The following is a 13155-nucleotide window of genomic DNA, read 5'->3' on the forward strand; positions in this document are numbered from 1 at the left end:
TATTGTTTTTAGAATATGGTCTGGCAGCTTTACTGGAATTGATGGAAATCTCCAGAAAAACAGCAACTGAGCTTTTAAAAATTGTAAATAGAAAGCACAACTATACATGAGGTTCTGGTTTAAGCCCTCCCGACAACATGCTACAGGGGAATATAAATTTAGCGAATTCACCACTGAGTATCTTGTTTAAACCATCAACGTGAAAGACCAAAAACCATGAGCCGTCACGTTGATATTGCTGCTTGAGGAGAGTTCAGAGACATTCACTTTAGGGATCGTGAAAAAACTTGTAGAGTCCACAGTGTGCCTGTATAAGAAACCAGCCTGTTGAAAGGTAGAAGAGAACAGAATAGCGCTCTCAATCTTTCACTTTTTCGTTCCCTTTTAGAGAATTAATTCTAAACCGTACAATGTTGTAAAGAAGCAGTACTTCTCTGACCTGCCAAGGTTGTTCTGTTTCAGCGACATCTCCATAACGAATCAGGATGAAAGAACGATGAACGTTGTAGGCTAAAATCACTTGCAAAGTGACCACCTTGAAAACACAGTGAGACAGCATTCAAAACCTTCCACGCGAACAAGACGGACCACTCACTGATAATCAAAGACTACTGTAAGTCTTACCCCTCCACCATTATAGTATGGCACACTGTCCCAGGTAGCGACAAAAAAGCTGAAGTAGCAGCAAAGGTATGTTAGGGAAGTATTGCTTAACATCTGCAGTGATTTGTGCTAGTACAGCGCTGCTTGTGTCCTCTCTATAGGAGATAGTTCCACCGTGTCTATTGTCAAGGCGAGTCCAAAGAGGAGCAATGATGTCTCTTGCAGAATCCAGAAAGGGTCTGGAGGCAGTCAGTGCCTCAGTAAACGTTAGATAGCCATTGTTGTTCACCTAAAATTGAAGACCACAGTTATTTCAATTTTGTGAAGACAATTTTGAAGAAACGAGGGCAAACACAAATAACTTGGAAATTAAATGGTGGCGGGTGGGTGGTGTAGTGGGGAGAGGGCTTGGTTGGTGGTGTGGGGAATGAGAGTGGCAACGTAATACTTACGAAGATCTGATTGTATGTGCGTCCAAAGTATTTGAAAGGCTGCTGCAAGTAAATGACACCAGAGCTTCCATCTTCAGCAGGGGGGTTCACTATGTCTTTATTCCCAGAAGGCAGGAGATTAGTTGGCACTAAGAAGACGATAAACGAGGAGGAATTTTTTAGCTCTGTTAAAGAAACAAGCTCATAAAAAGTACAGGTTATGATTGGGCTTCTGGCTGCGTTGGCTTACAGTTTGGTGAGCCGTCAACATGGAAACGAGCAGCGGCCATTCACATTGATATTGCTGCTAGAAGAGAGCTGTGGGGCACTGGTTGCTGGACTTGTGAAAGAACTGACAGAATCCTCTGTGCTGTATCCAGCCTATGGAATTAAATTAATCAATGTTAGGTCCTACATCTGTTCCAGATATCACTTGGTTATTTAGTCAAATGTAAGGCATGAAGTAAGGGCAAAAGCAATTTCCTGTCAATTTCAATTTTGTCATCCGTAACGTTAAAAAAGACCTGCCTCCACTAACCTGCCAAATTTGTTCTGTTTCTGAAATGTTCCCATAGTTGAGCAGGATAAAAAGCGATGGACGTTGGAGACTAGAACCACTTGAAAAGTAGCCATCTTCAAAGTACCAACAGACAAGAGTAAAAACAAAACAGGGACAACAAAAACTTTACAGATCAACACTAATTTGTTGATTAGCAACAATTAGACCTTACCCCTCCACCTTCATAGTATGGCACACTGTCCCAGGTAGCCACAAAAGCTGACGTAGCGGCAAAGGTTACGTTAGGGAAGTATTGCCCAACTGTTGCAGTGACTTGCGCCAGTACAGCACTGCTTGTTTCTTCTCTGTAGGAGATGGTTCCTCCACATCTGTTATCAAGGCGAGTCCAAAGAGGAGCAATGATATCTCTTCCAGAACTCAGAAGGGGGATGTAGTTGGACAGAGGCTCAGTGAAAGTTAGAAGGCCATTGTTGTTCACCTAAATTTTAGGACAAAACATTTGAATGTGTTATAACAGGGGACATTTATGTTGAAAGAACGAGAAGGTGGCCTTTTGGCACAACTTTTAATAATTAAATATATAACTCAGAAGGTCTTTTATCTAACATTTACAAACTCCGTAGATAAAATATCAATGTCTGAACAAAGTACGACTACCGCTTTTACTCATTTACGAAGACTCATCATTTCAGATGCAAGCAGATAAAGTATGACAGAAAAAAAGTTCTTACAAAAGTCTGGTTGAGTGTGCGTCCAAAAAATTTGAATGGTTGTTGTAATGCAATGGTTTCAGAGCTTCCATCCTCCAAACGCGGAGTTACTCTTTCTCTATTTCCAAAAGGTAGGAAATTAGCTGGCACTAGGAAAAATGACAGTGACAAGGAATGCTTTAAGTCTTTTGAGAAACATCAGTTTGCAAGCACTACAGTGGTCACAGCTTTGAAGGGGGAATTACTAAGAAAGAATTGTGCTCGCTATTAGCCTTGTTTATATCTATGTTCCATATGTTCCATTTTTAGCAGAGGATTGACTGCATAAATGAGGTAAATGAGGAAATGAAGCTGGAGAATTATAGCCACAAAATTATTGCGGATTAGAAATTGCCCTGTGAAGAAAATTTGCCCTTCTCAGTGAAAGGTTGCGGAAAAAATACAGCATCTGGCAGCCTTTACTGGAATTGAAGAGTAAGAGTCTCCACTGCAATCCAGCAACTGAACTGACTTTTAAAAAGGTCGAAAGCGCATTCAAATACGATATGCCAGAGAAAGCACAACTATACATGAGGTTCTGGTTTTCGCCCTCCCGGAACAACATGCTACAGGGGAATATAAGTTTAGCGAATTCACCCGAGTATCTTGTTTAAACCACAATACAACTCGTCGGCTTACGGATTGGTGAGCCATCAACGTGGAAAAACCATGAAGCCGTCAAGTTGATATTGCTGCTTGAAGAGAGGTCAGAGACATTCGCTTTAGGGATCGTGAAAAAACTTGTAGAGTCCACAGTGTTATAACCAGCCTGTAAAGGTACAGAAACAGAACAGTGCTCTCAGTCAGTTGAAAGAGAGAGAGAGAGAGAGAGAGAGAGAGAGAGAGAGAGAGAGAGAGAGAGAGAGAGAGAGAGAGAGACATTTTCTTTCACTTTTTCGTTCCCTTTTATGAGCAATTAATTCTAAACCGCATATGTGTATTTATCTTTGTTGTTGGTACAAGAAGCAGTACTTCACTGACCTGCCAAGGTTGTTCTGTTTCAGCAACATCTCCATAACGGATCAGGATGAAAGAACGATGAACGTTGTAGGCTAAAATCACTTGCAAAGTGACCACCTTGAAAACACAGTGAGACAGCATTCAAAACCTTCCACGCGAACAAGACGGACCACTCACTGATAATCAAAGACTACTGTAAGTCTTACCCCTCCACCATTATAGTATGGCACACTGTCCCAGGTAGCGACAAAAGCTGAAGTAGCAGCAAAAGGTATGTTAGGGAAGTATTGCTTAACATCTGCAGTGACTTGTGCTAGTACAGCGCTGCTTGTGTCCTCTCTATAGGAGATAGTTCCACCGTGTCTATTGTCAAGGCGAGTCCAAAGAGGAGCAATGATGTCTCTTGCAGAATCCAGAAAGGGTCTGGAGGCAGTCAGTGCCTCAGTAAACGTTAGATAGCCATTGTTGTTCACCTAAAATTGAAGACCACAGTTATTTCAATTTTGTGAAGACAATTTTGAAGAAACGAGGGCAAACACAAATAACTTGGAAATTAAATGGTGGCGGGTGGGTGGTGTAGTGGGGAGGGGCTTGGTTGGTGGTGTGGAGAATGAGAGTGGCAATGTAATACTTACGAAGATCTGATTGTATGTGCGTCCAAAGTATTTGAAAGGCTGCTGCAAGTAAATGACACCAGAGCTTCCATCTTCAGCAGGGGGGTTCACTATGTCTTTATTCCCAGAAGGCAGGAGATTAGTTGGCACTAAGAAGACGATAAACGAGGAGGAATTTTTTAGCTCTGTTAAAGAAACAAGCTCATAAAAAGTACAGGTTATGATTGGGCTTCTGGCTGCGTTGGCTTACAGTTTGGTGAGCCGTCAACATGGAACGAGCAGCGGCCATTCACATTGATATTGCTGCTAGAAGAGAGCTGTGGGGCACTGGTTGCTGGACTTGTGAAAGAACTGACAGAATCCTCTGTGCTGTATCCAGCCTATGGAATTAAATTAATCAATGTTAGGTCCTACATCTGTTCCAGATATCACTTGGTTATTTAGTCAAATGTAAGGCATGAAGTAAGGGCAAAAGCAATTTCCTGTCAATTTTGTCATCCGTAACGTTAAAAAGACCTGCCTCCACTAACCTGCCAAATTTGTTCTGTTTCTGAAATGTTCCCATAGTTGAGCAGGATAAAAGAGCGATGGACGTTGGAGACTAGAACCACTTGAAAAGTAGCCATCTTCAAAGTACCAACAGACAAGAGTAAAAACAAAACAGGGACAACAAAACTTTACAGATCAACACTAATTTGTTGATTAGCAACAATTAGACCTTACCCCTCCACCTTCATAGTATGGCACACTGTCCCAGGTAGCCACAAAAGCTGACGTAGCGGCAAAGGTTACGTTAGGGAAGTATTGCCCAACTGTTGCAGTGACTTGCGCCAGTACAGCACTGCTTGTTTCTTCTCTGTAGGAGATGGTTCCTCCACATCTGTTATCAAGGCGAGTCCAAAGAGGAGCAATGATATCTCTTCCAGAACTCAGAAGGGGGATGTAGTTGGACAGAGGCTCAGTGAAAGTTAGAAGGCCATTGTTGTTCACCTAAATTTTAGGACAAAACATTTGAATGTGTTATAACAGGGGACATTTATGTTGAAAGAACGAGAAGGTGGCCTTTTGGCACAACTTTTAATAATTAAATATATAACTCAGAAGGTCTTTTATCTAACATTTACAAACTCCGTAGATAAAATATCAATGTCTGAACAAAAGTACGACTACCGCTTTTACTCATTTACGAAGACTCATCATTTCAGATGCAAGCAGATAAAGTATGACAAAAAAAAGTTCTTACAAAAGTCTGGTTGAGTGTGCGTCCAAAAATTTGAATGGTTGTTGTAATGCAATGGTTTCAGAGCTTCCATCCTCCAAACGCTGAGTTACTCTTTCTCTATTTCCAAAAGGTAGGAAATTAGCTGGCACTAGGAAAAATGACAGTGACAAGGAATGCTTTAAGTCTTTTGAGAAACATCAGTTTGCAAGCACTACAGTGGTCACAGCTTTGAAGGGGGAAATTACTAAGAAAGAATTGTGCTCGCTATTAGCCTTGTTTATATCTATGTTCCATATGTTCCATTTTTAGCAGAGGATTGACTGCATAAATGAGGTAAATGAGGAAATGAAGCTGGAGAATTATAGCCACAAAATTATTGCGGATTAGAAATTGCCCTGTGAAGAAAATTTGCCCTTCTCAGTGAAAGGTTGCGGAAAAAATACAGCATCTGGCAGCCTTTACTGGAATTGAAGAGTAAGAGTCTCCACTGCAATCCAGCAACTGAACTGACTTTTAAAAGGTCGAAAGCGCATTCAAATACGATATGCCAGAGAAAGCACAACTATACATGAGGTTCTGGTTTTCGCCCTCCGGAACAACATGCTACAGGGGAATATAAATTTAGCGAATTCACCCGAGTATCTTGTTTAAACCACAATACAACTCGTCGGGCTTACGGATTGGTGAGCCATCAACGTGGAAAAACCATGAAGCCGTCAAGTTGATATTGCTGCTTGAAGAGAGGTCAGAGACATTCGCTTTAGGGATCGTGAAAAAAACTTGTAGAGTCCACAGTGTTATAACCAGCCTGTAAAGGTACAGAAACAGAACAGTGCTCTCAGTCAGTTGAAAGAGAGAGAGAGAGAGAGAGAGAGAGAGAGAGAGAGAGAGAGAGAGAGAGAGAGAGAGAGAGAGAGATTTTTCTTTCACTTTTTCGTTCCCTTTTATGAGCAATTAATTCTAAACCGCATATGTGTATTTATCTTTGTTGTTGGTACAAGAAGCAGTACTTCACTGACCTGCCAAGGTTGTTCTGTTTCAGCAACATCTCCATAACGGATCAGGATGAAAGAACGATGAACGTTGTAGGCTAAAATCACTTGCAAAGTGACCACCTTGAAAACACAGTGAGACAGCATTCAAAACCTTCCACGCGAACAAGACGGACCACTCACTGATAATCAAAGACTACTGTAAGTCTTACCCTCCACCATTATAGTATGGAACACTGTCCCAGGTAGCGACGAAAGCTGAAGTAGCAGCAAAAGGTATGTTAGGGAAGTATTGCTTAACATCTGCAGTGACTTGTGCTAGTACAGCGCTGCTTGTGTCCTCTCTATAGGAGATAGTTCCACCGTGTCTATTGTCAAGGCGAGTCCAAAGAGGAGCAATGATGTCTCTTGCAGAATCCAGAAAGGGTCTGGAGGCAGTCAGTGCCTCAGTAAACGTTAGATAGCCATTGTTGTTCACCTAAAATTGAAGACCACAGTTATTACAATTTTGTGAAGACAATTTTGAAGAAACGAGGGCAAACACAAATAACTTGGAAATTAAATGGTGGCGGGTGGGTGGTGTAGTGGGGAGAGGGCTTGGTTGGTGGTGTGGGGAATGAGAGTGGCAATGTAATACTTACAAAGATCTGATTGTATGTGCGTCCAAAGTATTTGAAAGGCTGCTGCAAGTAAATGACACCAGAGCTTCCATCTTCAGCAGGGGGGTTCACTATGTCTTTATTCCCAGAAGGCAGGAGATTAGTTGGCACTAAGAAGACGATAAACGAGGAGGAATTTTTAGCTCTGTTAAAGAAACAAGCTCATAAAAGTACAGGTTATGATTGGGCTTCTGGCTGCGTTGGCTTACAGTTTGGTGAGCCGTCAACATGGAACGAGCAGCGGCCATTCACATTGATATTGCTGCTAGAAGAGAGCTGTGGGGCACTGGTTGCTGGACTTGTGAAAGAACTGACAGAATCCTCTGTGCTGTATCCAGCCTATGGAATTAAATTAATCAATGTTAGGTCCTACATCTGTTCCAGATATCACTTGGTTATTTAGTCAAATGTAAGGCATGAAGTAAGGGCAAAAGCAATTTCCTGTCAATTTTGTCATCCGTAACGTTAAAAGACCTGCCTCCACTAACCTGCCAAATTTGTTCTGTTTCTGAAATGTTCCCATAGTTGAGCAGGATAAAAGAGCGATGGACGTTGGAGACTAGAACCACTTGAAAAGTAGCCATCTTCAAAGTACCAACAGACAAGAGTAAAAACAAAACAGGGACAACAAAAACTTTACAGATCAACACTAATTTGTTGATTAGCAACAATTAGACCTTACCCCTCCACCTTCATAGTATGGCACACTGTCCCAGGTAGCCACAAAAGCTGACGTGCGGCAAAGGTTACGTTAGGGAAGTATTGCCCAACTGTTGCAGTGACTTGCGCCAGTACAGCACTGCTTGTTTCTTCTCTGTAGGAGATGGTTCCTCCACATCTGTTATCAAGGCGAGTCCAAAGAGGAGCAATGATATCTCTTCCAGAACTCAGAAGGGGGATGTAGTTGGACAGAGGCTCAGTGAAAGTTAGAAGGCCATTGTTGTTCACCTAAATTTTAGGACAAAACATTTGAATGTGTTATAACAGGGGACATTTATGTTGAAAGAACGAGAAGGTGGCCTTTTGGCACAACTTTTAATAATTAAATATATAACTCAGAAGGTCTTTTATCTAACATTTACAAACTCCGTAGATAAAATATCAATGTCTGAACAAAGTACGACTACCGCTTTTACTCATTTACGAAGACTCATCATTTCAGATGCAAGCAGATAAAGTATGACAGAAAAAAAAGTTCTTACAAAAGTCTGGTTGAGTGTGCGTCCAAAAATTTGAATGGTTGTTGTAATGCAATGGTTTCAGAGCTTCCATCCTCCAAACGCGGAGTTACTCTTTCTCTATTTCCAAAAGGTAGGAAATTAGCTGGCACTAGGAAAAATGACAGTGACAAGGAATGCTTTAAGTCTTTTGAGAAACATCAGTTTGCAAGCACTACAGTGGTCACAGCTTTGAAGGGGGAAATTACTAAGAAAGAATTGTGCTCGCTATTAGCCTTGTTTATATCTATGTTCCATATGTTCCATTTTTAGCAGAGGATTGACTGCATAAATGAGGTAAATGAGGAAATGAAGCTGGAGAATTATAGCCACAAAATTATTGCGGATTAGAAATTGCCCTGTGAAGAAAATTTGCCCTTCTCAGTGAAAGGTTGCGGAAAAAATACAGCATCTGGCAGCCTTTACTGGAATTGAAGAGTAAGAGTCTCCACTGCAATCCAGCAACTGAACTGACTTTTAAAAAGGTCGAAAGCGCATTCAAATACGATATGCCAGAGAAAGCACAACTATACATGAGGTTCTGGTTTTCGCCCTCCCGGAACAACATGCTACAGGGGAATATAAGTTTAGCGAATTCACCCGAGTATCTTGTTTAAACCACAATACAACTCGTCGGCTTACGGATTGGTGAGCCATCAACGTGGAAAAACCATGAAGCCGTCAAGTTGATATTGCTGCTTGAAGAGAGGTCAGAGACATTCGCTTTAGGGATCGTGAAAAAACTTGTAGAGTCCACAGTGTTATAACCAGCCTGTAAAGGTACAGAAACAGAACAGTGCTCTCAGTCAGTTGAAAGAGAGAGAGAGAGAGAGAGAGAGAGAGAGAGAGAGAGAGAGAGAGAGAGAGAGAGAGAGAGATTTTTCTTTCACTTTTTTTCATTCCCTTTTATGAGCAATTAATTCTAAACCGCATATGTGTATTTGTCTTTGTTGTTGGTACAAGAAGCAGTACTTCACTGACCTGCCAAGGTTGTTCTGTTTCAGCAACATCTCCATAACGGATCAGGATGAAAGAACGATGAACGTTGTAGGCTAAAATCACTTGCAAAGTGACCACCTTGAAAACACAGTGAGACAGCATTCAAAACCTTCCACGCGAACAAGACGGACCACTCACTGATAATCAAAGACTAGTGTAAGTCTTACCCCTCCACCATTATAGTATGGAACACTGTCCCAGGTAGCGACGAAAGCTGAAGTAGCAGCAAAAGGTATGTTAGGGAAGTATTGCTTAACATCTGCAGTGACTTGTGCTAGTACAGCGCTGCTTGTGTCCTCTCTATAGGAGATAGTTCCACCGTGTCTATTGTCAAGGCGAGTCCAAAGAGGAGCAATGATGTCTCTTGCAGAATCCAGAAAGGGTCTGGAGGCAGTCAGTGCCTCAGTAAACGTTAGATAGCCATTGTTGTTCACCTAAAATTGAAGACCACAGTTATTACAATTTTGTGAAGACAATTTTGAAGAAACGAGGGCAAACACAAATAACTTGGAAATTAAATGGTGGCGGGTGGGTGGTGTAGTGGGGAGAGGGCTTGGTTGGTGGTGTGGGGAATGAGAGTGGCAATGTAATACTTACAAAGATCTGATTGTATGTGCGTCCAAAGTATTTGAAAGGCTGCTGCAAGTAAATGACACCAGAGCTTCCATCTTCAGCAGGGGGGTTCACTATGTCTTTATTCCCAGAAGGCAGGAGATTAGTTGGCACTAAGAAGACGATAAACGAGGAGGAATTTTTAGCTCTGTTAAAGAAACAAGCTCATAAAAGTACAGGTTATGATTGGGCTTCTGGCTGCGTTGGCTTACAGTTTGGTGAGCCGTCAACATGGAACGAGCAGCGGCCATTCACATTGATATTGCTGCTAGAAGAGAGCTGTGGGGCACTGGTTGCTGGACTTGTGAAAGAACTGACAGAATCCTCTGTGCTGTATCCAGCCTATGGAATTAAATTAATCAATGTTAGGTCCTACATCTGTTCCAGATATCACTTGGTTATTTAGTCAAATGTAAGGCATGAAGTAAGGGCAAAAGCAATTTCCTGTCAATTTTGTCATCCGTAACGTTAAAAAGACCTGCCTCCACTAACCTGCCAAATTTGTTCTGTTTCTGAAATGTTCCCATAGTTGAGCAGGATAAAAGAGCGATGGACGTTGGAGACTAGAACCACTTGAAAAGTAGCCATCTTCAAAGTACCAACAGACAAGAGTAAAAACAAAACAGGGACAACAAAAACTTTACAGATCAACACTAATTTGTTGATTAGCAACAATTAGACCTTACCCTCCACCTTCATAGTATGGCACACTGTCCCAGGTAGCCACAAAAAGCTGACGTGGCGGCAAAGGTTACGTTAGGGAAGTATTGCCCAACTGTTGCAGTGACTTGCGCCAGTACAGCACTGCTTGTTTCTTCTCTGTAGGAGATGGTTCCTCCACATCTGTTATCAAGGCGAGTCCAAAGAGGAGCAATGATATCTCTTCCAGAACTCAGAAGGGGGATGTAGTTGGACAGAGGCTCAGTGAAAGTTAGAAGGCCATTGTTGTTCACCTAAATTTTAGGACAAAACATTTGAATGTGTTATAACAGGGGACATTTATGTTGAAAGAACGAGAAGGTGGCCTTTTGGCACAACTTTTAATAATTAAATATATAACTCAGAAGGTCTTTTATCTAACATTTACAAACTCCGTAGATAAAATATCAATGTCTGAACAAAGTACGACTACCGCTTTTACTCATTTACGAAGACTCATCATTTCAGATGCAAGCAGATAAAGTATGACAGAAAAAAAGTTCTTACAAAAGTCTGGTTGAGTGTGCGTCCAAAAAATTTGAATGGTTGTTGTAATGCAATGGTTTCAGAGCTTCCATCCTCCAAACGCGGAGTTACTCTTTCTCTATTTCCAAAAGGTAGGAAATTAGCTGGCACTAGGAAAAATGACAGTGACAAGGAATGCTTTAAGTCTTTTGAGAAACATCAGTTTGCAAGCACTACAGTGGTCACAGCTTTGAAGGGGGAAATTACTAAGAAAGAATTGTGCTCGCTATTAGCCTTGTTTATATCTATGTTCCATATGTTCCATTTTTAGCAGAGGATTGACTGCATAAATGAGGTAAATGAGGAAATGAAGCTGGAGAATTATAGCCACAAAATTATTGCGGATTAGAAATTGCCCTGTGAAGAAAATTTGCCCTTCTCAGTGAAAGGTTATGGAAAAAATACAGCATCTGGCAGCCTTTACTGGAATTGAAGAGTAAGAGTCTCCACTGCAATCCAGCAACTGAACTGACTTTTAAAAAGGTCGAAAGCGCATTCAAATACGATATGCCAGAGAAAGCACAACTATACATGAGGTTCTGGTTTTCGCCCTCCCGGAACAACATGCTACAGGGGAATATAAGTTTAGCGAATTCACCCGAGTATCTTGTTTAAACCACAATACAACTCGTCGGCTTACGGATTGGTGAGCCATCAACGTGGAAAAACCATGAAGCCGTCAAGTTGATATTGCTGCTTGAAGAGAGGTCAGAGACATTCGCTTTAGGGATCGTGAAAAAACTTGTAGAGTCCACAGTGTTATAACCAGCCTGTAAAGGTACAGAAACAGAACAGTGCTCTCAGTCAGTTGAAAGAGAGAGAGAGAGAGAGAGAGAGAGAGAGAGAGAGAGAGAGAGAGAGAGAGAGATTTTTCTTTCACTTTTTCGTTCCCTTTTATGAGCAATTAATTCTAAACCGCATATGTGTATTTATCTTTGTTGTTGGTACAAGAAGCAGTACTTCACTGACCTGCCAAGGTTGTTCTGTTTCAGCAACATCTCCATAACGGATCAGGATGAAAGAACGATGAACGTTGTAGGCTAAAATCACTTGCAAAGTGACCACCTTGAAAACACAGTGAGACAGCATTCAAAACCTTCCACGCGAACAAGACGGACCACTCACTGATAATCAAAGACTACTGTAAGTCTTACCCCTCCACCATTATAGTATGGAACACTGTCCCAGGTAGCGACGAAAGCTGAAGTAGCAGCAAAGGTATGTTAGGGAAGTATTGCTTAACATCTGCAGTGACTTGTGCTAGTACAGCGCTGCTTGTGTCCTCTCTATAGGAGATAGTTCCACCGTGTCTATTGTCAAGGCGGCGAGTCCAAAGAGGAGCAATGATGTCTCTTGCAGAATCCAGAAAGGGTCTGGAGGCAGTCAGTGCCTCAGTAAACGTTAGATAGCCATTGTTGTTCACCTAAAATTGAAGACCACAGTTATTACAATTTTGTGAAGACAATTTTGAAGAAACGAGGGCAAACACAAATAACTTGGAAATTAAATGGTGGCGGGTGGGTGGTGTAGTGGGGAGAGGGCTTGGTTGGTGGTGTGGGAATGAGAGTGGCAATGTAATACTTACAAAGATCTGATTGTATGTGCGTCCAAAGTATTTGAAAGGCTGCTGCAAGTAAATGACACCAGAGCTTCCATCTTCAGCAGGGGTTCACTATGTCTTTATTCCCAGAAGGCAGGAGATTAGTTGGCACTAAGAAGACGATAAACGAGGAGGAATTTTTTAGCTCTGTTAAAGAAACAAGCTCATAAAAAGTACAGGTTATGATTGGGCTTCTGGCTGCGTTGGCTTACAGTTTGGTGAGCCGTCAACATGGAAACGAGCAGCGGCCATTCACATTGATATTGCTGCTAGAAGAGAGCTGTGGGGCACTGGTTGCTGGACTTGTGAAAGAACTGACAGAATCCTCTGTGCTGTATCCAGCCTATGGAATTAAATTAATCAATGTTAGGTCCTACATCTGTTCCAGATATCACTTGGTTATTTAGTCAAATGTAAGGCATGAAGTAAGGGCAAAAGCAATTTCCTGTCAATTTTGTCATCCGTAACGTTAAAAAGACCTGCCTCCACTAACCTGCCAAATTTGTTCTGTTTCTGAAATGTTCCCATAGTTGAGCAGGATAAAGAGCGATGGACGTTGGAGACTAGAACCACTTGAAAAGTAGCCATCTTCAAAGTACCAACAGACAAGAGTAAAAACAAAACAGGGACAACAAAAACTTTACAGATCAACACTAATTTGTTGATTAGCAACAATTAGACCTTACCCTCCACCTTCATAGTATGGCACACTGTCCCAGGTAGCCACAAAGCTGACGTAGCGGCAAAGGTTAC

At 41.7% G+C, this 13155-nt stretch overlaps 2 protein-coding genes and 3 long non-coding RNA genes across 5 annotated transcripts; all 5 read right to left on the reverse strand.

The window, feature by feature from the left end:
• Positions 1 to 1771: 1771 nt before the first annotated feature.
• LOC122328398 lies at positions 1772 to 3381 on the reverse strand. Its single transcript, XR_006247791.1, has 4 exons — positions 3285 to 3381; positions 2943 to 3072; positions 2286 to 2413; positions 1772 to 2032 (listed from the first exon to the last, which is right to left on the reverse strand). It is a non-coding gene; the product is annotated as an uncharacterized LOC122328398 (long non-coding RNA).
• Positions 3382 to 3436: 55 nt separating this feature from the next.
• On the reverse strand, positions 3437 to 5791 carry LOC122329159 (sushi, nidogen and EGF-like domain-containing protein 1). The gene is made up of 6 exons (XM_043225360.1): positions 5777 to 5791; positions 4601 to 4867; positions 4408 to 4503; positions 4128 to 4257; positions 3899 to 4026; positions 3437 to 3736 (listed from the first exon to the last, which is right to left on the reverse strand). Exons 1-6 carry the CDS (start codon positions 5789 to 5791, stop codon positions 3437 to 3439), a joined length of 936 nt encoding a protein of 311 aa, XP_043081295.1.
• A 528-nt stretch (positions 5792 to 6319) lies between these two features.
• Positions 6320 to 7335, reverse strand: LOC122328412. The gene is made up of 4 exons (XR_006247792.1): positions 7239 to 7335; positions 6960 to 7089; positions 6733 to 6860; positions 6320 to 6569 (listed from the first exon to the last, which is right to left on the reverse strand). It is a non-coding gene; the product is annotated as an uncharacterized LOC122328412 (long non-coding RNA).
• Positions 7336 to 7428: 93 nt separating this feature from the next.
• Positions 7429 to 10166, reverse strand: LOC122329161 (sushi, nidogen and EGF-like domain-containing protein 1). The gene is made up of 8 exons (XM_043225361.1): positions 10071 to 10166; positions 9791 to 9920; positions 9564 to 9691; positions 9134 to 9400; positions 8949 to 9044; positions 8610 to 8739; positions 7953 to 8079; positions 7429 to 7588 (listed from the first exon to the last, which is right to left on the reverse strand). Exons 1-8 carry the CDS (start codon positions 10164 to 10166, stop codon positions 7429 to 7431), a joined length of 1134 nt encoding a protein of 377 aa, XP_043081296.1.
• Positions 10167 to 10367: 201 nt separating this feature from the next.
• LOC122328435 lies at positions 10368 to 11868 on the reverse strand. Its single transcript, XR_006247794.1, has 4 exons — positions 11772 to 11868; positions 11443 to 11572; positions 10785 to 10912; positions 10368 to 10531 (listed from the first exon to the last, which is right to left on the reverse strand). It is a non-coding gene; the product is annotated as an uncharacterized LOC122328435 (long non-coding RNA).
• Positions 11869 to 13155: the final 1287 nt, after the last annotated feature.

This window comes from Puntigrus tetrazona, chromosome 23 (assembly GCF_018831695.1).
Source record: "Puntigrus tetrazona isolate hp1 chromosome 23, ASM1883169v1, whole genome shotgun sequence".
NCBI lineage: Eukaryota > Metazoa > Chordata > Actinopteri > Cypriniformes > Cyprinidae > Puntigrus > Puntigrus tetrazona.